The following is a 26,459-nucleotide window of genomic DNA, read 5'->3' as shown; positions in this document are numbered from 1 at the left end:
TGGTTTGACGGATCTGAACCGTGATCCAGATGGAATTGAAAATGAGTTCCCCCATGCCAGTGAGAAAATATATAACACTGACACGAACCAAGCCATTTAACAGTGTGTCGACCTTGAGTTCAGAGAAATGCATCACTTATGTGTGATTGAGTTTGGTTTAACGCCGCCGTTATAGTGTTTCTGTTACATCATCTCAGTATCATCTTGGTGATGGAGGAACGCCAGAAGTGATGAAGTTTACCACAGTGGTGAAATCAACGAGAATGGGTTTGATGCTGACAGACCTGAGACATAATCAGGACGAACGATAACGGGTTTTTGGCATGCCCCAGGGACGCAACTCTGCGAATTGCAGGGCTTAGATGTTCTTTGTTCTCTTTTATCATTTTTCTCTTCAGGCGGTACCAAAGAATATGGTAGGTTACGGCTGCGGAATGAACTGGGTGATCAGTGATCACATTGCAGCGATGCAACACAACTCTCTGTGGCAGAAAACGGGTGGCCCATTCGTCTAAGGCGCCGGAATTCGCTTTGCGACCAATATGCGTTCGAATCCCGGTGATTTTGTTTCTGGGTTTGTCGGCACCATAATGTGGTAACATTCTAAGACCTGCATCATGTCGGGCTCTCCTACAAAATGAAGCTGACTCGCCGTGATATAATCGAAATACTGTACAAAACAAACCCAATCACACCTTATAAGCCAGTTTGCTAGATCACTGGAAATAATTCTCCATGACAACCTATTTTCGAGTAATATCTACCATAAAAGGAGATTTTATTGCCTCTTTATTGACTTCTCAAAAGCTTCTCATATCGCCAGACACGATATATGTTAAGCAGCATATTACACTTTGAATCAAATACATATTTGTTCAGTCGTTGTAGAGTGAATTCCAAAATATGCCCGTTTATCAAACCACGTCAAGTGTAACATGGTCGGCGTATTGGGCCTGAAATTGTCCTCGTCGTATTTATTGATCAGTAGGAAGCTGGAAGGGAATGGAGCGGGAATATTTATAGCCACAGGCATTCCAGATGTATGTACACCAGTGTATTCTGATGAAGCGACCACTGTATCTGCAAGTCGCTCAACTACAAAGGGAGGTCAATGCACCGTGGCAGGTTTCTGTATGCTACTGGGTTGAAAATTTACAATCATTAACCAAGTTCTTCTCCATCAGCATAGGGCGGTCTCTTCATATTAATGAAAATTCATTCGATGGAACCGAGTGAATTAGAATGAAATTGATTTCTCTTGAAGGTAAAGCCAGATACAAAGGGAGGTTATTCAAGGTAGAGGGCGCTACCGGAAAGAGTATATTATAGGAATTGTGAAGCCCGGGTAGTTCAATCTCTCCTGTGGTGTCGCCGTTACAGTGAGGTCTTGTTTATTGTATGTCCAGGGGATTATGGTTAGACAATTTTCTGTTGTCAGGTGATGGCAGTCTTGCTGCAAGACAAATGTCGTCACAGTGACGAGTATGGTCCTGAACCACAAAGCATGGATGGTACCTGGTACATGTATGTATCTTACAGTAAGATGTTACAGTGTCCGTGACTGGTTCTGAACCACAAAGCATGGATGGTACCTGGTACATGTATGTATCTTACAGTAAGATGTTACAGTGTCGGAGACTGGTTCTGAACCACAAAGCATGGATGGCACCTGGTACATGTATGTATCTTACAGTAAGATATTACAGTGTCGGTGACTGGTTCTGAACCACAAAGCATGGATGGCACCTGGTACATGCATGTATCTTACAGTAAGATGTTACAGTGTCGGTGACTGGTTCTGAACCACAAACCATGGATGGCACCTGGTACATGCATGTATCTTACAGTAAGATGTTACAGTGTCGGTGACTGGTTCTGAACCACAAACCATGGATGGCACCTGGTACATGCATGCATCTTACAGTAAGATGTTCAGTGTCGGTGACTGGCATGGTTCTGAAATGATATGGTTCAAGGCTAGTGACGGGTTTGTATGACGGATTTGTAAAATGCAGAGTAAATGCCTCGGCGAGTGCCACGGGGGAAGCACCATTGTGTGTTTGTTTATATCTGTCTTGACGAGGTTTTGAAAGAGAAAAATACATAGATACTCTCCGGGACTGACATTGCTTAGACCCACCTGACTTGTGGCGTGTCCACAGTACACATGACCACCATCCACAAGTCATACATCCAAACATCACTTAACTCAATAGGCTTTTGGGTTCGACGGGGAATATGGGTGATGCTGAACTATTGAATTTAGAACTCAATGGCCATATGTCTGCTTCTTCAGATGTCGTCTTCAAATTATGTTTAAATGCATATTACTCAACTTAATGTTATATGTTGCCAGAAAAATGCCATTACAGTAAAGGAGGAGGTTCAACCTTTAGGGCCTAGTGGTTAAAGCGTTCGCTCGTCACGCCGAAGACCCGGGTTTGATTCACCACATTGGTAAAATGTGTGAAGCCATTTCTGGTGTCCCCCGCCGTGGTATTGCTGGAATATTGCTAAAAGCGGCGTAAACCCATACTCACTCACTCACCCTTCAGGCCCACGTCCCATAAAGAGATCCTGATGCTACGGCCCCGTAAGTCTATGTAAAAGCGTTACCGACCGTCATAGTACTGTGGTGATCCTATTATTAATGATTATTGATAATGCTCGAATAAGCAGAACGCAATAGATTAGTGCATAATGTTCTAAACTGATCTATGGGGGAAGGCGCCACAATTCGCTATGCATAGTTGCGTTCCTTAACCGCGCCAGGATCCGGATATCGTGGATTCGAATACAAGATTCGCTTGATACTGATCCTTAGTTAAACAGTACCATACCCATGCTCGTGTTTTTCACCAAAGTGCACGATTTCAATAACGTAGGATTCCGCTGATTTTTTTTTATATTGTTATAGTTTATTAGTCAGTACCAGATCCTCAAAAAACACACGAGGATCTGAGTCATTGGTGGCATTATAACATGTTCCAATCAATCGAATGTTCATGACGTTATAAGTTGTTTTCAATATCTTGCATGCATGATTCTCTAAATTGTCGCCCTTACCTAACTTGCTAGGTGAAACCAAGACAGTTGTACCCAACCTGCTTCACCTATGAGCTTTCCTCCCACATCAAACTGACACACCGTTATATAACTGAACTACAGTAAAGTACGGTTATAACGAACTCAAAGGGACTACTAAGTTTAGTTCGTTTTAACCGTAGTTCGTTATAAGCATATATACAGCATAACTACAGCAAATAGTCAGGACCAAAAAAGTAGTTCGTTATATCCGTCAGTTCGTTATAAGCGTGTTCGTTATAACCGTAGTTTACTGTACTGTTCAAAGCAGCGTCAAACCCTCACTCACTACGCAAAACACCTTGTAAGACAAAAAACAAAATGTAGGCACCTCCATGAGCACAAACTGTGCTCCCTCCTTACTCATCTGTTTTTTTATGTACACGAATAGGACTTTCTGCTCGGATTGGTAAAATCAAACTAACTGAATTTGGCTTAGAAGTTCAACGTAAGCGCTAGGTATATCGACGTTCTGATATAATTCAATAATGGTCAAGAAGCCAATTTATGTCCACGAATTTATCCACCCACTTGGACTAGAAATAAAATAGACCAGAGAAACAGCCTCATCTGTTTCATATTTAGATCTGGGGATTAAAATTCCGAGTAACAGAGTGTCGCTTTTAAAAACTCGTGAACATCAAACAATATTTGATGACTTTTTGGGTTTGGCCAAGTCCGCTCATGACCCTAAAAAACAATGCATGATGCAAAGAATGGAGAAAGGTCGTACCCGCTAGGACGTAAAATACAGCACACACTAACGTCTTCACATCGGAGTGGATGCTCCCCATGACGTTCAGGATGGCGGCAAATAAGGCCAAGAATAACGCTGTGACAGGTAGAGGTACCGATCCTCGCATGGCTGCTGTTGAAGATAAAACGAAAGTTCAACTAAAGAATACATGTACTGCTATAGTACCGGTATACAACTATATATCAATAGTTTTCGTAACTTCAGATCACAATATTCTAACATTCCAAGTTAGGAGACGGAGAAGGGAAAATTGGATCAATCGCAAGGATCAGATAGTAACGAGATCGGTCGGACGAGGAATCGATCGTATGAATGTATGTATTTACATTGTAAGCCATTTCGAAGGTCACATATTACCAGCAACTAGAAGGTATGTTGATTTTAGCGTTAGACGGTATGGTGTTATTTTCAGATGGTATGTCGATTTGGAAGGGCAAGTAGCTTCTGGGACGATGTTCAGTGCATATGTTGTATAGTCCCTTAACGATACAAGGCATGATGGAATGACGATGGTTGACTAAGACATAAGTCCCATTTGGGACAGTTGCAATTGTGGTATATTCACTTCTGAAGATAACCACCAAGTGAAGTGAATACATAAAAGACTTTGGATCTATGTTTTTATTCTACCACGAGGATGTCTAAAAAGAATTATCTGTCAAATAAACGATTGGTTCTTCCTCAAAGAAATTCGTTATGTTTATTCATATAAACTGCACGGGGCACGGGTGGCCCAGTCGTCTTAGGCGCCGCGATTCGCTGTGCAGAGTTACGTCCCTTGGACACGCCAGAAACCTATGATTGTGGGTTCGAATCCCGGTTCGCACCGATTATGTTTCTATAATCATACCCCTGCTCGTGGGTTTCATCGAAGTGGTAAACGTCTTAGACCTGCATCACTTCGGCCTTTCCTCCCACATTAAGCTGACTCGCCGTGATATAACTGGAATACTGTTAAAAGCGACGTTAAACCCAACACACACACTCACTCATATAAACTACCGGCAAAAGAAAGTATACAATGTTTTATGGTGGCTGAAATGATACAAACCAGAACTGGTTATTCGATGGTGATGTATTTGTGATGGGTCTCACAGCTGTGTTTTGGACCTTAAGTTTCAGTGTAACGGTGACTGTTTTCAGCCTAGTTACGTTTGTAATTGTTGACCAAATATTCAAAGGATACTTTCTTTTGCCTGGTAGGTTATTTCGACAAACCTACTGGAAACAAACATTGAATGGTGGTACGGATTGTGTTTAATACATATAATAAAGCATGCGTTCTTTTAGTAATTCAGTTGTTGAGAAACACGTCACAATGAGAACACTTCAGGGACTTTAGCTTGATTACCAATGATCGTCATGGTCGTTTCTGCCTGATTTTCTCGTCCTTCGTTACTGACTTGGTAGCTAATGGAGGAACACATGGCGGCTTCAACTGGAATTAGAAACGGAGATGATGAGACATTGCTTCATAGAGTTGTTGTCTCGGTATGACGATTGTTTTACGACGCAGTTAGCAATATGTTTGCTTCGTCAAGGTGACAGAACTACATACATGCAAACATTGATGTTGTGAAAACGAGACGTTCGGGCAATGAGCACATACTCCATCTGCAAGTCTCCGCTAAAATCTCCTTTCCCTGATATATCCTTAAGGTAATGTGTTACGGTAAACAGATACATTAATCTAATACATTAGATAGTTCTGTGAATACATTGGGATGACAATATGACTACAGTGGGATAGTTCTGTGAATACATTGGGATAACAATATGACTACAGTGGGATAGTTCTGTGAATACATTGGGATAACAATATGACTACAGTGGGATAGTTCTGTGAATACATTGGGATAACAATATGACTACAGTGGGATAGTTCTGTGAATACATTGGGATAACAATATGACTACAGTGGGATAGTTCTGTGAATACATTGGGATAACAATATGACTACAGTGGGATAGTTCTGTGAATACATTGGGATAACAATATGACTACAGTGGGATAGTTCTGTGAATACATTGGGATAACAATATGACTACAGTGGGATAGTTCTGTGAATACATTGGGATGACAATATGACTACAGTGGGATAGTTCTGTGAATACATTGGGATAACAATATGACTACAGTGGGATAGTTCTGTGAATACATTGGGATAACAATATGACTACAGTGGGATAGTTCTGTGAATGTATTGGGATAACAATATGACTACAGTGGGATAGTTCTGTGAATGCATTGGGATAACAATATGACTACAGTGGGATAGTTCTGTGAATACATTGGGATAACAATATGACTACAGTGGGATAGTTCTGTGAATGCATTGGGATAACAATATGACTACAGTGGGATAGTTCTGTGAATACATTGGGATAACAATATGACTACAGTGGGATAGTTCTGTGAATGCATTGGGATAACAATATGACTACAGTGGGATAGTTCTGTGAATGCATTGGGATAACAATATGACTACAGTGGGATAGTTCTGTGAATGCATTGGGATAACAATATGACTACAGTGGGATAGTTCTGTGAATACATTGGGATAACAATATGACTACAGTGGGATAGTTCTGTGAATACATTGGGATAACAATATGACTACAGTGGGATAGTTCTGTGAATACATTGGGATAACAATATGACTACAGTGGGATAGTTCTGTGAATACATTGGGATAACAATATGACTACAGTGGGATAGTTCTGTGAATACATTGGGATAACAATATGACTACAGTGGGATAGTTCTGTGAATGCATTGGGATAACAATATGACTACAGTGGGATAGTTCTGTGAATACATTGGGATAACAATATGACTACAGTGGGATAGTTCTGTGAATACATTGGGATAACAATATGACTACAGTGGGATAGTTCTGTGAATGCATTGGGATAACAATATGACTACAGTGGGATAGTTCTGTGAATGCATTGGGATAACAATATGACTACAGTGGGATAGTTCTGTGAATGCATTGGGATAACAATATGACTACAGTGGGATAGTTCTGTGAATACATTGGGATAACAATATGACTACAGTGGGATAGTTCTGTGAGTGCATTGGGATAACAATATGACTACAGTGGGATAGTTCTGTGAATACATTGGGATAACAATATGACTACAGTGGGATAGTTCTGTGAATGCATTGGGATAACAATATGACTACAGTGGGATAGTTCTGTGAATACATTGGGGATAGTTCTGTTAGTAAAGTGGGATAGTTCTGTGAATACATTGGGATAACAATATGACTACAGTGGGATAGTTCTGTGAATGCATTGGGATAACAATATGACTACAGTGGGATAGTTCTGTGAATACATTGGGATAACAATATGACTACAGTGGGATAGTTCTGTGAATACATTGGGATAGCAATATGACTACAGTGGGATAGTTCTGTGAATACATTGGGATAACAATATGACTACAGTGGGATAGTTCTGTGAATACATTGGGATAGCAATATGACTACAGTGGGATAGTTCTGTGAATACATTGGGATAACAATATGACTACAGTGGGATAGTTCTGTGAATACATTGGGATAACAATATGACTACAGTGGGATAGTTCTGTGAATACATTGGGATAACAATATGACTACAGTGGGATAGTTCTGTGAATACATTGGGATAACAATATGACTACAGTGGGATAGTTCTGTGAATGCATTGGGATAACAATATGACTACAGTGGGATAGTTCTGTGAATGCATTGGGATAACAATATGACTACAGTGGGATAGTTCTGTGAATGCATTGGGATAACAATATGACTACAGTTGGATAGTTCTGTGAATGCATTGGGATAGCAATATGACTACAGTGGGATAGTTCTGTGAATACATTGGGATAACAATATGACTACAGTGGGATAGTTCTGTGAATACATTGGGATAACAATATGACTACAGTGGGATAGTTCTGTGAATACATTGGGATAACAATATGACTACAGTGGGATAGTTCTGTGAATACATTGGGATAGCAATATGACTACAGTGGGATAGTTCTGTGAATACATTTGGATAGCGACATGACTACAGTGGGATAGTTCTGTGAATGCATTGGGATAACAATATGACTACAGTGGGATAGTTCTGTGAATACATTGGGATAGCAATATGACTACAGTGGGATAGTTCTGTGAATACATTGGGATAACAATATGACTACAGTGGGATAGTTCTGTGAATACATTGGGATAGCAATATGACTACAGTGGGATAGTTCTGTGAATACATTTGGATAGCGACATGATTACAGTGGGTTAGTTCTGTGAATACATTGGGGATAGTTCTGTGAGTAAAGTGGGATAGTTCTGTGAATACATTGGGATAGCAATATGCCTACAGTGGGATAGTTCTGTGAATACATTGGGGATAGTCCTGTGAGTAAAATGGGATAGTTCTGTGAATACATTGGGATAGCAATATGACTACAGTGGGATAGTTCTGTGAATACATTGGGATAGCGACATGACTACAGTGGGATAGTTCTGTGAATACATTGGGATAGCAATATGACTACAGTGGGATAGTTCTGTGAATACATTGGGATAGCAATATGACTACAGTGGGATAGTTCTGTGAATACATTGGGGATAGTTCTGTGAGTAAAGTGGAATAGTTCTGGATACATTGGGGATAGTTCTATGAATACATTGGGATGGCAATATGACTACAGTGGGATAGTTCTGTGAATACATAGGGGATAGTTCTGTGAGTAAAGTGGGATAGTACTGTGAATACATTGGGATAGCAATATGACTACAGTGGGATAGTTCTGTGAATACATTGGGATAGCAATATGATTACAGTGGGTTAGTTCTTTGAATACATAGGGGAGAGTTCTGTGAGTAAAGTGGGATAGTACTGTGAATACATTGGGATAGCAATATGACTACAGTGGGAAAGTTCTGTAAATACATTGGGGATAGTTCTGTGAGTAAAATGGGATAGTTCTGTGAATATATTGGGATAGCAATATGGCTACAGTGGGATAGTTCTGTGAATACATTGGGATAGCGACATGACTACAGTGGGATAGTTCTGTGAATACATTGGGATAGCAATATGACTTCAGTGGGATAGTTCTGTGAATACATTGGGGATAGTTCTGTGAGTAAAGTGGAATAGTTCTATGGATACATTGGGGATAGTTCTATGAATACATTGGGATGGCAATATGACTACAGTGGGATAGTTCTGTGAATACATTGGGAAAGTTCTGTGAGTAAAGTGGGATAGTACTGTGAATACATTGGGATAGCAATATGACTACAGTGGGATAGTTCTGTGAATACATTGGGATAGCAATATGACTACAGTGGGATAGTTCTGTAAATACATTGGGGATAGTTTTGTGAGTAAAATGGGATAGTTCTGTGAATATATTGGGATAGCAATATGGCTACAGTGAGATAGTTCTGTGAATACATTGGGATAGCGACATGACTACAGTGGGATAGTTCTGTGAATACATTGGGATAGCAATATGACTACAGTGGGATAGTTCTGTGAATACATAGGGGATAGTTCTGTGAGTAAAGTGGAAATAGTTCTATGGATACATTGGGGATAGCAATATGCCTACAGTGGGATAGTTCTGTGAATACATTGGGATAGCGACATGACTACTGTGGGTTAGTTCTGTGAAAACATTGGGGATAGTTCTGTGAGTAAAGTGGTATAGTTCTGTGAATACATTGGGATAGCAATATGACTACAGTGGGATAGTTCTGTGAATACATTTGGGATATTTCTGTGAGTAAAATGGGATAGTTCTGTGAATACATTGGGATAGCAATATGACTACAGTGGGGTAGTTCTGTGAATACATTGGGGATAGTTCTGTGAGTAAAGTGGTATAGTTCTATGAATACATTGGGATGGCAATATGCCTACAGTTGGATAGTTCTGTGAATACATTGGGGATAGTTCTGTTAGTAAAGTGGGATAGTTCTGTGAATACATTGGGAGAGCAATATGACTACAGTGGGATAGTTCTGTGAATACATTGGGATAGTTCTGAGGATGCGTTGCGATAGTTATGTGATTATATTTGGGTTGTTCCGCGAAAGTTCTGTGAATACATTGGGATAGTTCTGCGATTACATTAGGGTAGTTATGTGAGTACATTGGTATAGTTCCGAGAATACGTTGGGATAGTTATGTGAATATATTAGGATAATTCTGTTAATACTTTGGGTAATTCTGCGAATACATTGGGATTATTCCGTGAACACATTAGGGTAGTTCTGTGAAAACATCGGTATTAGTTCGGGGAATACATTTTGATTCGCGTGTGAATACATTGAGATTAACATTGGGATTGTTCTGTGAATACACTAGGATAGTTCCGTGAATACATTGGGATAGTTATGTGAATCGAGCCTCGGTCAGTGAATACATCGATAGTTGTCCTGTGTTTGCCTGTGTTTTTCTTGGTGTGCTGGAGTCGTTACATACAGTAGCCTCATACAGATGTCGTGTGAAGCCCATTTCTGGTGTCCCCAGCCGTGATAGTAAAACCATACTCACTCACTCACTCATACAGATGTTATACAATGCGGGCACACGGGTGCTGTACACATCAAGTAGAACCGGATGTTTCGTTGTAGCAAGACAGGACATTAGGGATGTTGACGTATTCAATTATTGTTATTATGATATATAATGATAACCGTTTTCATTGGATGTTTTTCGATCCCCATAAAAGTACATTATTGTGAAAGTATATTTTACGCACACAACTTCGTAAATGTATGTTTTTTTTATATATTTGTTCAAATATAAAGTGTGTTACCTTATGTAAATCAAACATGCTATTAATCAAATATGATTCATATATCAATGGTATAAGCTATGGATAATGAATTAAGTAAATCCAAGAATCTATTAAAGTAAAATAGTTACTTACGTAATTCATTCTTTAAACAATATCTCCATAATCCAGACCATGTCTCTAGCCAAAATTTAGAGGCGTTTTTTATAACCTTTCCTTCTCCGTCAGTAGGTTTGATGTGTTCTCTGGTTAACAGCCAGCAATCAGTCGACACAGACAGACACAGCGATCCCACAGTGATAGCTCCGAACACGAATGTTAGAGAAGTCAAAACGTGTATATTACAACGCATGTTTCTCCTGAATGAATAATGAAAGGACGCGTACACAGCAAGATGGAGAGATATACAGACCCATGAACCTGCCGGAGTTCAGTATAATTAGTAATCAACCATTGGCTTCCGTTTTGCTTTCAGGCGAAAGGTCTTCATTGTTAAAAATGGATAGGTTGATAAATCAGTCCATCAATGACCAGGCACCAAATCCACATTCATCCTTAGGAAGCACGAGGGTAAGAAACGTCTGTAAATAAAATGTCGTTGGTTGACTTCACAACATTTGACACACTAAATATTACGTCTTGTTCTAGTTCACGAACATCTCGAATATTGATGATGCAGTTACCATCATTCAAACACAGCACTCAACCCATATCTGGTAGTGAGGTGGATATAAAAAGCAATCACCGCCCTATCTTCCAGTATGCCCTGTGGACATCGCTCCAGTCAGGGCTTGTCTGAATCTAGCATCCCTCAAAAGTCAGGATACCGAATATACACTTTTGCAAGCACGTTCAACCAAAAATGGCCTTGGAATTGGACAGATTGATTTGCTGGTATGTAACGTGCCAATCTGTTCTCAAACTTTGTTAGCCTTCCTTGAATAATTCGTTCATGTAGACAACTCTTGAATCACGTGTATACATTGTTGATCGTTAGCTGTGTATCTCAGGGCTAGAAACTGCGTTAAGGTTGCTATAAAAGGCCTTCTCAAGTAAACATGTTCTCGCTGATGCTGTTCTAAGCTTGATTACTTGTTTGCTGGAACGATAGAATCCGATTCCTCTTCATGGAGCTATTCCTTTCATCCTTGGAGAGCAAATTCTTCTTGAAAACTACCTCAAGGACATCTATTCACATACCACCAAATGCAGGCGTAGTGGCAGGGAGCTTTCTGAGGACCATTTAAACCAGGACGGACGGTCCTCTGTTCTGTCTAAGCTGAAAGGGAGCGATCCATAGATAAGGTCAGCAGTCATTGAATGGGGTAGAGAATTACAAATATTACGTTAATCACTGACTTCAGTGTGTGGAAGATCAGGCCACACAGTCATTAGCAGTTTACCATGGAGTTGGAGTGAAAAGGCGCATTAAGTTGACGTTAATGAAACGTATTGACAAAATTTTCAATTACTTGCCAAGTGCCGTGGATCGATCGGGGATTATATAGCAAATGTGGATGCTTCTGCCAGAAAAAGGCACATCCATTCAACATTTAGATCTTCGTATCGTCACATTGTGACACTGATATGTAATACTTGACAGACGATAGAGCTTAACTCGGATTTTACACTCATTTCTTCAGTGATTGATTCGGCTGCTTAAGCGTATTGATAACGTTAAGTTAAGATGGTGTTTTTTTGTCAGTATCGATTTCGAATAAAGTAATCTTATAAGGCTTGTGCATGGATTACATTCTGTACAAAAGAATATTTTAAATTAAGAAACAATCTTACATCATTACGTCTTTCCCTCATTCAACTTGCAATGCCATCTTATTTGCATCAATTTGTCCATTCTAAAATCTAGTCACATTTTACAGATGGTAGTAAATTGCAGATGATTAAAGATTCTAATATGTGCATAAACGTATTGACATATTTTTGTTTTAATTATTGTGAACAAATGAATACGTCATCGATATAATGTAATTGCTATAGAATAATACTGTCTCATGGCATCACTAGGGATGCTGAGTGGGCGCACACGCCCTGACAGACTGTAATCTAGTCTGACGAAACACAAACACATTGACGTACATGATTCCCTTACAAACCATTTGCTCATGAGTGGACGTTATCATCTGGGGGTTTCATCATCTCGATACAGTACAACTGTAATGGGACAAGCCAAATACTAAGTGTAGTATACGCACACGAGATGCCCCTGCGATCAATAAACGGTGGAGGCCTTCCGCTTGAAGTTAGATGAGAATTAATTCATTTAGAGACCACTGCTCATCCTTGTTTACTAGAAAGCGAATTTGATGGAAATCAGTTATGGATTTATTCCTTCGTTCATTCGCTTGTTCGTTCCTTCCTTCGTCCATTCATTTCGTAGCACAGTACAATACAGCTCATGTTCATCTACCACATATGCCATTGTCATGTTCTTTTGTATATATGATGCCCGTAACGTTTAACAACCAACGGTGGCTTGCCTAAATTTATGCTTTAAGGGTGAAAATAATAACCTGAAAGGTAGATAGGGAAAAAACTATTTTAAATGCTACAGAAATTGTTACACACTAAGATGCCTTTTCTATGTGTACATAATTAACCTTGGTTTGGAAATGGCGAAGATGATTGCATGTTATCAGTGAGCTGTATCCGCATCACTGTTAGTGCAGGGCATTAGGAACACGACCACCACATAATCAAGACAAATCACGACATGTAATTGCCATGCTTGCTTCTGCATCATGGCCCAGCTCGTAATAAAACGCAGATAAGATGCTGTAGGACTATCTGCAAGCTGCCCCCCTTTGGCACGAGGAAACATTGCATGACACATACTTGTAGTTGCAGAAGAATGACAACAACGACAACAATAGCACTACTACTACTACTACTACTACTACTACTACTAACTACTACTACTACTACTACTACTACTACTACTACTACTACTAACTACTACTACTACTACTACTACTACTAACTACTACTGCTAACTACTACTACTAACGACTACTAACTACGAACAACTACTACTAACTACTTACTACTACTACTACTTACTACTACTACTACTACTTACTACTACTACTACCTTCTACTACTATTACTAACTACTACTACTACTACTACTACTAACAACTACTACTAACTACAACTTCTACTACTAACTACTACTACTGCTACTAACTACTTCTACTACTACTTCCTACTTCTACTACAACTAACTACTACTACTTCTACTAATGATAATGACCCGTGAAGATCCCGGGTAGAATAGGTTTTAAGCAACCCAGGCAAACAAACAAACAAACAAACAAACAAACAAACAAACAAACAAACAAACAAACTAATGATAATTATTATAACAAGAATTTCAGAACTAAACGTTACTGAATATTTCTCAGCAACTAGTATTTCATTTTCTCTGGATCTTATCTCACTGTGCATCTTCTGATTGATCACTGACCACTGCTGTTCTGATTAACCATGCATGGCACCTCCACTGATCTAACCTGCCATTTCAACCCTAGAGCGATTACATCTGGATGCTGATCTCCTACCAAAGCAGGTCTCAGTGTGATTGGACATGGGGTCTTCAGGACACCAGTGTTGGAGCAACGGATCTCATGGTAAGACTGGATGCAATTGTATTTGGAAGTAACGGATCGATGGGCAACTGGTTAGTCCCTTTTGATCTTTGCTGAATGGAATTTGTCCCCGGATAGTGAAATGTTGGCATTGAGATTATTCTTGAGATGAATAATATGAGGCATGTTTCAGTTCTTGGTATTTGAGCTGTTTATTGTTCCAGAACACTTAACTAAATAATCAATGATATCAGGAAGCATATTGTGACTTATCAGTGACATGAGACCTCAAAATATACCTCTCTTGGTTCTTAAACATCCTGGAGAATGATTCATGTATACTGTAGATTACAAACTACAGAAACTCATAGCATATTTTAATTTGCCAGCTTTTCAGACGAGAACACACAGAGAGGAAGTATGGAAGTATTGAAAAACATGAGTGTGTTCATTTGCTTTGACCCATGTTTAGAGTGAGTGAGTAAGGCTTTACGCCGCTTTGAACAATATTCCAGCAATATAACGTCAGTACAGGTCAAAATAGGTCTTCACATGATATATCCATAGTTGGAATAGAACCGGACATACCATAGCGAGAGCTTTAACCACTGCACCTACCTCCCTTTGAAAATAAAATGTATGCAAAAGTGATATGTTGTTTCTCAATAAATATATCACTTTCAGACGTAAGTGCACGCACCAGACGAAGGCGATACATCACTCGACACCGATGTTCCGTTCCAAAGACAACCTGGAAACTCCAGAAGTAGGGCCGCAAACAAAGTGTTACATTCTACTTGTGAATGGTTGTTATTCTTTCCTATATTCTCCTCAGAACATGGAGTGAGGAAATCCTTTCACTACTGCTGCAAGCTTCAAATAGACGCACCTAGTCAGGACGCAACGGACAACTGGAGGTCAGTTCCATTTGAACTCGTGTGCACAAGACAATGCATCATTATCGCAACACGGTTGTATAGCGGAAGCAATCAATACATCGGCGGGGGCTGTCCCCGGGGCATATGCTATGACACTTCTCATTGCCCAAGTACAAAGCACGCATCCTTATGGCGGATGTAGACAAGGTATAACTGTATAGAACAATAATTTCTCAGTACATTGCACATAGCCATTTCAAAAACACTATTCATTCGCGTTTTGCTTAAAATACAAGTGCCCGTTTAATCTACATGCAATTTGAAGCTGATATAATACTTTATATTCGATGTTGCTCATGAGAACAAATGTTCCTCATCACAACAGGTGTTACTCATTACATCAGATGTTACTCTTTTAGTTCAGTTGATACTTATAACAGCAGATGATACTTATAACAGCAGATGATACTTATAACAGCAGTTGATACTTATAACAGCAGATGATACTTATAACAGCAGATGATACTTATAACAGCAGGTGATACTCATTATAGCAGATGTTACTTATTATATCAGATGGTACTCATTATAGCAGATGTCACTCACTATAACATGTTACTTATATCAGATGTTACTCCTTATATCAGATGTTGCTTATTATATCAGATGTTGCTCATTTTAGCTGATGTTACTCACTATAACATGTTACTTATAGCAGATGTTACTAATTATATCAAATGTTACTTATTATAGCAGAGGTTAATCATTATATCAGATTATACTCATTATAGCTGATGTTACTCGTTATAACATGTTACGCATTACATCAGATGTTACTCATTAGATCAGATGTTACTCATTATATCAGATGTTACTCATTATAGCAGATGTTACTTATTATATCAGATGTTACTTATTATAGCAGATGTTACTAATTATATCAAATGTTACTTATTATAGCAGAGGTTAATCATTATATCAGATTATACTCATTATAGCTGATGTTACTCGTTATAACATGTTACGCATTACATCAGATGTTACACATTAGATCAGATGTTACTCATTATATCAGATGTTACTTATTATATCAGATGTTACTTATTATATCAGATGTTACTCATTATATCAGATGTTACTCATTATATCAGATGTTACTCATTATATCAGATGTTACTCATTATATCAGATGTTACTCATTATATCAGATGTTACTTATTATATCAGATGTTACTTCTTATATCAGATGTTACTCATTATATCAGATGTTACTCATTATATCAGATGTTACTCATTATATCAGATGTTACTTATTATATCAGATGTTACTTATTATATCAGATGTTACTCATTATATCAGATGTTACTTCTTATATCAGATGTTACTCATTATATCAGATGTTACTTCTTATATCAGATGTTACTCATTATATCAGATGTTACTCATTATATCAGATGTTACTCATTATATCAGATGTTACTCATTATATCAGATGTTACTTCTTATATCAGATGTTACTCATTATATCAGATGTTACTCATTATATCAGATGTTACTTATTATATCAGATGTTACTCATTATATCAGATGTTACTCATTATATCAGATGTTACTCATTATATCAGATGTTTCTCATTATATCAGATGTTACTTCTCATATCAGATGTTACTCATTATATCAGATGTTACTTCTCATATCAGATGTTACTCATTATATCAGATGTCACTTCTTATATCAGATGTTACTTCTTATATCAGATGTTACTTATTATATCAGATGTTACTCATTATATCAGATGTTACTTCTTATATCAGATGTTACTCATTATATCAGATGTTTCTCATTATATCAGATGTTACTCATTATATCAGATGTTACTTCTTATATCAGATGTTACTTCTTATATCAGATGTTACTTATTATATCAGATGTTACTCATTATATCAGATGTTACTTCTTATATCAGATGTTACTCATTATATCAGATGTTACTCATTATATCAGATGTTTCTCATTATATCAGATGTTACTTCTTATATCAGATGTTACTCATTATATCAGATGTTACTCATTAGATCAGATGTTACTCATTATATCAGATGTTACTTCTTATATCAGATGTTACTCATTATATCAGATGTTACTCATCATATCAGATGTAACTCATTATATCAGATGTTACTCATTATATCAGATGTTACTCATTATATCAGATGTTACTCATTATATCAGATGTTAGTCATTATATCAGATGTTACTTCTTATATCAGATGTTACTCATTATATCAGATGTTTCTCATTATATCAGATGTTACTTATTATATCAGATGTTACTTCTTATATCAGATGTTACTCATTATATCAGATGTTACTCATTATATCAGATGTTACTCATTATATCAGATGTTACTTCTTATATCAGATGTTACTCATTATATCAGATGTTACTTATTATATCAGATGTTACTCATTATATCAGATGTTACTCATTATATCAGATGTTACTTCTTATATCAGATGTTACTCATTATATCAGATGTTGCTCATTATATCAGATGTTTCTCATTATATCAGATGTTACTTCTTATATCAGATGTTTCTCATTATATCAGATGTTACTCATTATATCAGATGTTACTCATTATATCAGATGTTACTCATTATATCAGATGTTACTTCTTATATCAGATGTTACTCATTATATCAGATGTTACTCATTATATCAGATGTTACTTCTCATATCAGATGTTACTCATTATATCAGATGTTACTCATTATATCAGATGTTACTAATTATATCAGATGTTACTTCTTATATCAGATGTTACTCATTATATCAGATGTTACTCATTATATCAGATGTTACTCATTATATCAGATGTTACTCATTATATCAGATGTTACTTCTTATATCAGATGTTACTCATTATATCAGATGTTACTCATTATATCAGATGTTACTTCTCATATCAGATGTTACTCATTATATCAGATGTTACTTCTCATATCAGATGTTACTCATTATATCAGATGTTACTTCTTATATCAGATGTTACTCATTATATCAGATGTTACTTCTTATATCAGATGTTTCTCATTATATCAGATGTTACTCATTATATCAGATGTTACTTCTCATATCAGATGTTACTCATTATATCAGATGTTACTCATTACATCAGATGTTACTCATTATATCAGATGTTACTTCTTATATCAGATGTTACTCATTATATCAGATGTTTCTCATTATATCAGATGTTACTCATTATATCAGATGTTACTCATTATATCAGATGTTACTCATTATATCAGATGTTACTTCTTATATCAGATGTTACTTCTCATATCAGATGTTACTTATTATATCAGATGTTACTCATTATATCAGATGTTACTCATTATATCAGATGTTATTTATTATATCAGATGTTACTCATTATATCAGATGTTACTTCTTATATCAGATGTTACTCATTATATCAGATGTTACTTCTTATATCAGATGTTACTTATTATAGCAGATGTTACTAATTATATCAAATGTTACTTATTATAGCAGAGGTTACTTATTATATCAGATGTTACTTCTTATATCAGATGTTACTCATTATATCAGATGTTACTCATTATATCAGATGTTACTCATTATATCAGATGTTTCTCATTATATCAGATGTTACTCATTATATCAGATGTTACTCATTATATCAGATGTTACTCATTATATCAGATGTTACTCATTATATCAGATGTTACTTCTTATATCAGATGTTACTCATTATATCAGATGTTACTCATTATATCAGATGTTACTCATTATATCAGATGTTACTCATTATATCAGATGTTACTTCTTATATCAGATGTTACTCATTATATCAGATGTTACTCATTATATCAGATGTTACTTCTCATATCAGATGTTACTCATTATATCAGATGTTACTTCTCATATCAGATGTTACTCATTATATCAGATGTTACTTCTTATATCAGATGTTACTCATTATATCAGATGTTACTTCTTATATCAGATGTTTCTCATTATATCAGATGTTACCCATTATATCAGATGTTACTTCTCATATCAGATGTTACTCATTATATCAGATGTTACTCATTATATCAGATGTTACTCATTATATCAGATGTTACTTCTTATATCAGATGTTACTCATTATATCAGATGTTTCTCATTATATCAGATGTTACTCATTATATCAGATGTTACTTATTATATCAGATGTTACTCATTATATCAGATGTTACTCATTATATCAGATGTTACTCATTATATCAGATGTTATTTATTATATCAGATGTTACTCATTATATCAGATGTTACTTCTTATATCAGATGTTACTCATTATATCAGATGTTACTTCTTATATCAGATGTTACTTATTATAGCAGATGTTACTAATTATATCAAATGTTACTTATTATAGCAGAGGTTACTTATTATATCAGATGTTACTTCTTATATCAGATGTTACTCATTATATCAGATGTTACTCATTATATCAGATATTACTCATTATATCATGTTACTTATTACATCAGATTTTACTCATTATATCATATGTTACTCACTATAACATGTTACTTATTGTATGAGATGTTATTCTTATATCAGAATATTCTCATGATATCACGTGACAAGTCAAATGCATCTGTTTCATCTCGTATCGATGTGTGTGACCTTGAACTTCAGAGGAGACTTAAAGTAGAGCTCCCAAGTTAGAAATCGAATGTAATCATTCATGTATGTATAGCCGTTTTATGCACATGGGATTTCTTTGAACCCTGACCATGGTCTGCCACGTCACAAGTGCTCAGTTGATCTAATTAGGTCTGCTTAATATATAACTCCCACAGCGTCCGGAGACCGCAGTCTCTTCCTTGATAATATTAGATCAGTCAGTAAATTGTTATTATAAATAATTTAATTGTGCTTTATACTACAGCCAAGCCTTTGACGATAAGTACAGTGATTCTAATTGCCCTTGGCGTATATAAAACGGACTTGTTTGTATGCGCGCGTCGTGCTAGATACTGCCATGACAGTACGGGATGAGTGTGTTCTCTATTCAATAAGTTGCAGCTATGAATCCATCATGTTCAATGCCAGGTTACTTATAACATTATCATTTTATAAATTCTAAAACCATGTAAGTGTAGATGAAGTGTGTGTATTTCAATGTTAAAAGTATAACATGAAAAAAGGTGTGTTTGTAAGATGAGGCGAGTGTCGTGGTTGATTCCGTGTCATCGTAACCGCGATGGCGCGGATCGTTGCTCTTAATATCAATCACGATTTTGTCCATTCCTCTTTTGTACTGGATTTCAAAGCTCCATAAAATTCCGTACAAGGAGAGATATATTGCTGTGCCCAATAAATGTACCACCAAATCCCTGTCTCAAAGACTAGCCATAATCCCTAATACAACCAAGGAAGGGCTTATATTATATTCACAGAAAGTATTTGGAACAAGTGAATTAATACCATGTGGATTCTCAAAAACTCAAAGGATTTGCTTGACTTGTTGTAATCTCAGAAAAGAACCAAGTTCCATTCTGTCAAAACATTTGATTTGATTTTGTACACCACTATCCCACATGACAAACTTAAGGAACATCTTCATTCCTTGATCCATGGAGCTTTTGTTACAAAACGTGGTGACCACATATACAGTTACTTATCTATATTCAGAGGTTCAGGACAATTTGTGAAAAATGAAAGCAAATGCCATCTGAAGTTAACTGAGAAAACAATTTATGAAATGCTGGACTTCCTCATTGATAACATCTTCGTAAATTTGGGGGTAAGACATTTAGGCAAGAAGGAGGCATCCTTATGGGCACATATTCTACTCCCCTTCTTGTGGATCTGTTTCTTTGTGCACATGAATCGGATTGGCAAAGTCAAAACAAGGTAATTTAGCGAAGAAGTTAAACTTAAGCTTAAGGTATATCGATGATCTGATATCGTTCGATAACAATAAAAAAGCCAATTCCCTTCCACTGATTTCCCCAACTGAACTAGAAATAAAGGAGACCAGTAGGATTGCCTCATCTGTTTCATATTTAGATCTATGCATAAAGATTCAGAGTGACAAAACATTCTCCACGAGACTGTATGACAAGAGGGAGACTTCAACTTTTTAATAGTCAACTTTTCCTTCATGTCGAGCAATATTCCACTCCAGCCTTTGGTGTTTACATTTCACAACTTTTGAGATACAATCGAGCATACTATTTCTACCAAGATTTCGAAAAGCGTCATACGACTCTTGCTCAGAAGTTGTTAGATCAGGGTCACAACATTCAAGGCCTCAGTAAAGCCTTCAAAAAGTTTTATGGTCGACATGTGGAGGAAATTTTCAAATGTGACGCATCAGTGACAAAAATGATGTCCGATGCAATTCCCGATTTTGACTTGTAACATTATGTTAGGTGAACATTTGTCTTGCCTTTGCAAGTGTTTGTGACGTGTGCCACCGGAGGGGCAGGATACGCTTGCCTTTTCGCGAATACCTGGTATCATAACTATTTGATAGTGATTCATAAACACATGCTCATGATATAATCGGAATCGTAAAATAGACTCTGCTTCATGGAAAGATTTATATTGAAAATGGAAAGGGTTTTGTCGCTTTATTTACCGTCAGACGTCATATAAACTGGAATATTGCTGAGTACGGCGTTAAACAACACTCAGACTGCACCATATTGTTTGAACGATGTGAATCAAACTTTTTTTCTTGTTTTTATTATATTTATTATTGACGTGAATCAAACTTGATAGTACTGCCAATTGGCTTGAATAAACTCCTCTTTTAATGTTATATTTAAGCGTATAGTTGAGACACACGCAAAATACACCAAAATAACGTGCATAATGCCAATTCTTGGAGACGTGGCTTCACAAATGTCTACAGCCATGTAAATCCTCTTCCCACTAATCTAGTTGGTGGTGTCGCTTACACTTAAGCTCATGGATCACAATGCGCTTAAAAACACTTCAAATACGTCAGTGTTAGGTGTGAGTAATCTCCCATGACACGTTCCTGTGATATAACATTCCAATGTACACACGTTCATTATTGATATATGGGGTACTAGAAAGCCGACACTGAAAGCTGTCAGAGTCACCATTACCTATGCAGCATCACGCTTGTCCAGTTCAGAATTCACACGTGTTCTCCCATCCCAACGCGCGCGATAAATCATAGTGACACACTATAATCAAAAAGCAGATTGCCATGAACTGTTGATACCAGCAATTACAAATATTCAATGCTTAATGAAATATTCATGGAATCAAAAGAAAACAATGCGGAGCGAGGAGCCTATTAGCTCAGCTCATGGCTTCCTATAAGCTGAAGTGCCAAGTAAAAATACCCCATGTCGCCTGAAGGTATATATCAGTTTGGAGGATTTCGAAATACGACGTCACCGAAGATCGCTTTGAGGTGGAAGGGAGTCATTATTTCTGTTGATACCTAAAAGTATGTTTGCACGAACTATTTGCATCTGAAACGTATTGGAAATGGATGGTGGTATTAAAATACACATCGGTTTTTCAAAGTGATTTGTGTACATGCGCGAAAAAAAGGCCTATCATGACATCATTATATGTCTGTTTACAAACATCTTCTGTAACATGTATCTGCATGTATCATACGTGGCGTGTCTACTAATACGTCAAAACAAGTTACATGTAGGTTACATCATTAGGTATTTTCCTCTCATCAAGGCACGGCCAATTTGTTTGTTTGCTGTTTAACGCCCCACTCAATGATATTCCCGCGGTCCGCATTCGGTCGAGTCTGGACAGACAATGCAGTGAATGACACCATGTGCTTTGGGATACGGTGACGTGCAATCAAAAATATCAAAGAGACTGACCACCCGAACCCTGTTGTCGCTTCTTACGAAAAACTTTATTCTAGCAATATTCCAGCTATATGACGGCGGTCTGTAAATAAACGAGTCTGGGCCAGACACGTCAGTGATTGACATCATCAGCATCGATCCACGTAATTAAGACACGATGACATGGATAACCCAAGTCACCGAGCTTGACCACCAGATCCCGTTACTCGCCTCTTATGACAAGCATGGGTTGCTGAAGACCAATTCTAACCCGGAATCTTCACGGGATATTACGATAAGCACAGGTTGAAAAGAACTATATTCTTACCCGCAATCCCCATAGGCACCGTACCGACAATGCCGAGAAGCGTTCCATAGTACCGACTTGCGTGATACTCGGCCTTTGTCTACAGAAAGCTGACACGCCGTGTTGTAATCATGTTCCAAAGGTTGTCAAAGCGGTGTCTGAACTATCTCATTCACATCTATTACTGCCCTCGTAAACCCGTTCAGTCTAAAAAGACACATTCTTACGTCCCGATAGAATTTGTCTGTGGTTATTAATATTTGATCCCCGATAACAGAAACCAGATAAGTAGAATATTAGCATGACTAGACACAAGAAGCACTGAGACCAAATCACTCACTCACTCGCTTAGCCTTCAGGAAATATCTTCCTGTCATGTTCCATTCTGATTTATCGTTTACTACAGCCTAGCAGTGGCGTACATTCGATAAGTATCAACAAGATGATGAATTCTTAACACGTGACAGTTCTTTTGTCGGCAAGCGTGTCCCGTTTTATGAACACTAGGTGTCCTTCCTCTCTGCCATGCTCTCCATGTTTGTACATATACATCATTTGTTTTCATCACGTTCACGGTTTTCGTTTAACTGTTGGCGGAGCTTCAATTTTGATTTCGTTTCCCACACATTGGTCGTGACGTTATATTATGTTTGAATTGGTGCCAGGAGTTTCAATTTTAGAACAAAAACGCCAAACGTTAACACGTTCGCTGAAAAGACTTTTAATTCGACTTGAGCTTGACTGATGTTTCATTGAACAGGAACTATTCTGTGACGTTCTAATTTGCTTACGGTATGTTATACCGTCGTGCTTCAAGGTATTTTCTCACAATTTATAACCACTGTAAACTACTGGCATTAGGCTATATCTGGAGTGTCTCACTAGAATGTCTATAAGTTAACGTCACCACACTGAAAAAGCATCAATCTTATCTATAAAAACATCACCAAAAAGACTTAGGATTACACTTAACGAGGGCCTGTGTGCTAAAAATTCATATCAATCTATCTTTTGCTGCATCTACTTTAGATTGAAGCTGTAACTCCGTTGTATATCACAGCCAAGGGAAATATCAAATTACTGGGAGCATCAGCCGAAAGGGCGACAGACTCCTTTACATGTCAACCATAATAAAAAGAAATGAGGCAAGAGAAGAATAATGGATAACATGATGATACCGCCTATTAGAAATAATATAACGACGGCTGCACTTTCCTAACAGCAACAGTAAATAATTTAAAACAGTAGCGGGCTTTTAGATGTCACTGAACCGTGATAAAAAATGAAGATTGTCGATTAATCATGGGTTCCTATTCATTGTCCATATACCAAAGGGGGCACGGGTGGCCCAGTCGTCTAAGGCGCCGCGATTCGCTGTGCAGAGTTGCGTCCCTTGGGCACGCCAGAAACCTATGATTGTGGGTTCGAATCCCGGTTCGCCCCGATTATGTTTCTAGGTTTGTCAGCACCATACCCGTGCTCGTGGGTTTCCCCGAAGTGGTAAACATCGGAGACCTGCATCACTTCGGGCTTTCCTCCAACATTAAGCTTACACGCCGCGATATAACTGTAATATTGTTAAAAGCGGCGTTAAACCCAACTCACTCACTCACCATATACCAAAAGGGCGTTGTTGCAGTTAGTGATAGACTATTCGTTCTTAGCTAAATAACGTTAAAAGGTTTAGGTTTTTATCACATAACATATAGGTTTGCGGTTTTAAACCCTTAACAACAATTCAAGTGTGTTTGAGAAAAGACGACATAGGATAGGGGTCTCTTTTTGCCCAGTGGAAAGGTCAAATTTGCTGTATAAACTTTGCGACAGTTGTCGATTTTTCGAACATCGAATCTAAAGTACGTGACACAAGGTGATTCTATTTACTTTTTGTTTTCTTTGTCTACTTATCCTACGAAAATTAGCTGGGTTAATAGATGACTCGTGTACGAATTATAGAAACAGCTTCAGTTTTCTCTTCCTTAAATCATGTTGATTAAGTGGGCCCAAAATGGCCCTTATCAGAACTTGTCCTTCAAGGCGCCACTCGGCTCTAAGGAGCAAATCTGTCTGCTCTGTCAACGTTGACATTTATAAGACATGACCGTACATCTAAGGAAAAATCGTATTTTTTTTTCATTCTTTGACCTACCTTATTAAAGGAAGCCATGGTGCGATAGCCAAAGGTTTAAAGACCTAAATTAACGCGTGACTTAAATGCGTCACGTCACAACGCGTTAAGTGAATTACCGTTTGCACATGAGACCAGTGTTATATATTGCTTCTGAACATATCGCGGAAAGAATTTTGGGGAGAAAACGCCTCGTGACGCTAGAAATAGTACAATAATGTCAACCTCTTGCATTAAGCAGCGCTTGGAATGAGAGATCGATGACTACCTCTACTTCGCAACGGCTGTTAAGATATTTCGAAACGTCAGGACACCAATATTTGAAATATAGCATCCTCGAGAGACCGACCTCTTATATTTTCTGCAAAGCAAAATTAGAATGGACTCGTGCCTAATGCGAGCATAGGATTAAGTTAATCTGATCGATTTTTCTATTTCTGAGGGTTCCGTGGATTTGAGCGGCGGAGGGCCAATAGCAGCTATGATAGCCTACCGAAATCTGACAGTTCCAGACTATTGTAGTTTGTTACAGTTCCTGCTATGGACATTCGTTCATTGGATCTTGTAGAGCCTGGCATCGCACGTCAAAGTTGTCAGGCAATTTAATATCTATAGATCTCGTGTCGATAATACTGAATCACTATGTAATAGATCTCTGCTGCTTCTTAACCTTTAAGTCTGGAGAATAAAGAACATATGCTGCAGATGTCATATCAGTCTATTCCAGGTTACGTCTGCAAAATAATAAGAGCGACAAATCCATTACCACACTTATAAGAAATCAGAAAGCATTGTAATAAGAATGTGTGTACGAATCACTATCATTAATAGCGATGACTCCAGGTGTTCCCGAAAAGGGAGCGTATCTTGCCCCACGTGTGGCACCCGTCACACACACACACACACACACACACACACACACACACACACACACACACACACACACACACGTACGCACGCACGCACGCATGCACGCACGCACGCACGGACTCGCAGAACAA

The 26,459-nt window shown here is 37.7% G+C and overlaps 1 protein-coding gene across 3 annotated transcripts in view; it reads right to left on the bottom strand.

Moving 5' to 3' along the window:
- LOC124149367 (voltage-dependent calcium channel gamma-5 subunit-like) overlaps positions 1-26,459 on the bottom strand; it is an 82,120-nt gene that overhangs the window by 6,216 nt on the left and 49,445 nt on the right. For 2 of the 3 annotated variants that reach the window (XM_046520904.2, XM_046520905.2), the window contains exons 2-4: positions 10,792-11,935; positions 5,193-5,279; positions 3,818-3,952 (exon numbers count right to left, since the gene is read on the bottom strand). In XM_046520904.2, the coding sequence (XP_046376860.1) occupies positions 3,818-3,952; positions 5,193-5,279; positions 10,792-11,008 (439 nt within the window). In that variant the 5' untranslated portion in view covers positions 11,009-11,935. The remainder of the gene's footprint in view (positions 1-3,817; positions 3,953-5,192; positions 5,280-10,791; positions 11,936-26,459) is intronic. The other variant, XM_048392718.1, reaches the window with a different exon arrangement.

This window comes from Haliotis rufescens, unplaced genomic scaffold, assembly GCF_023055435.1.
Source record: "Haliotis rufescens isolate VD_foot unplaced genomic scaffold, xgHalRufe1.0.p SCAF_11, whole genome shotgun sequence".
NCBI lineage: Eukaryota > Metazoa > Mollusca > Gastropoda > Lepetellida > Haliotidae > Haliotis > Haliotis rufescens.
The sequence above is the reverse complement of the archived record's forward strand: the minus strand, read 5'-3'. Positions and strand labels throughout refer to the sequence as shown.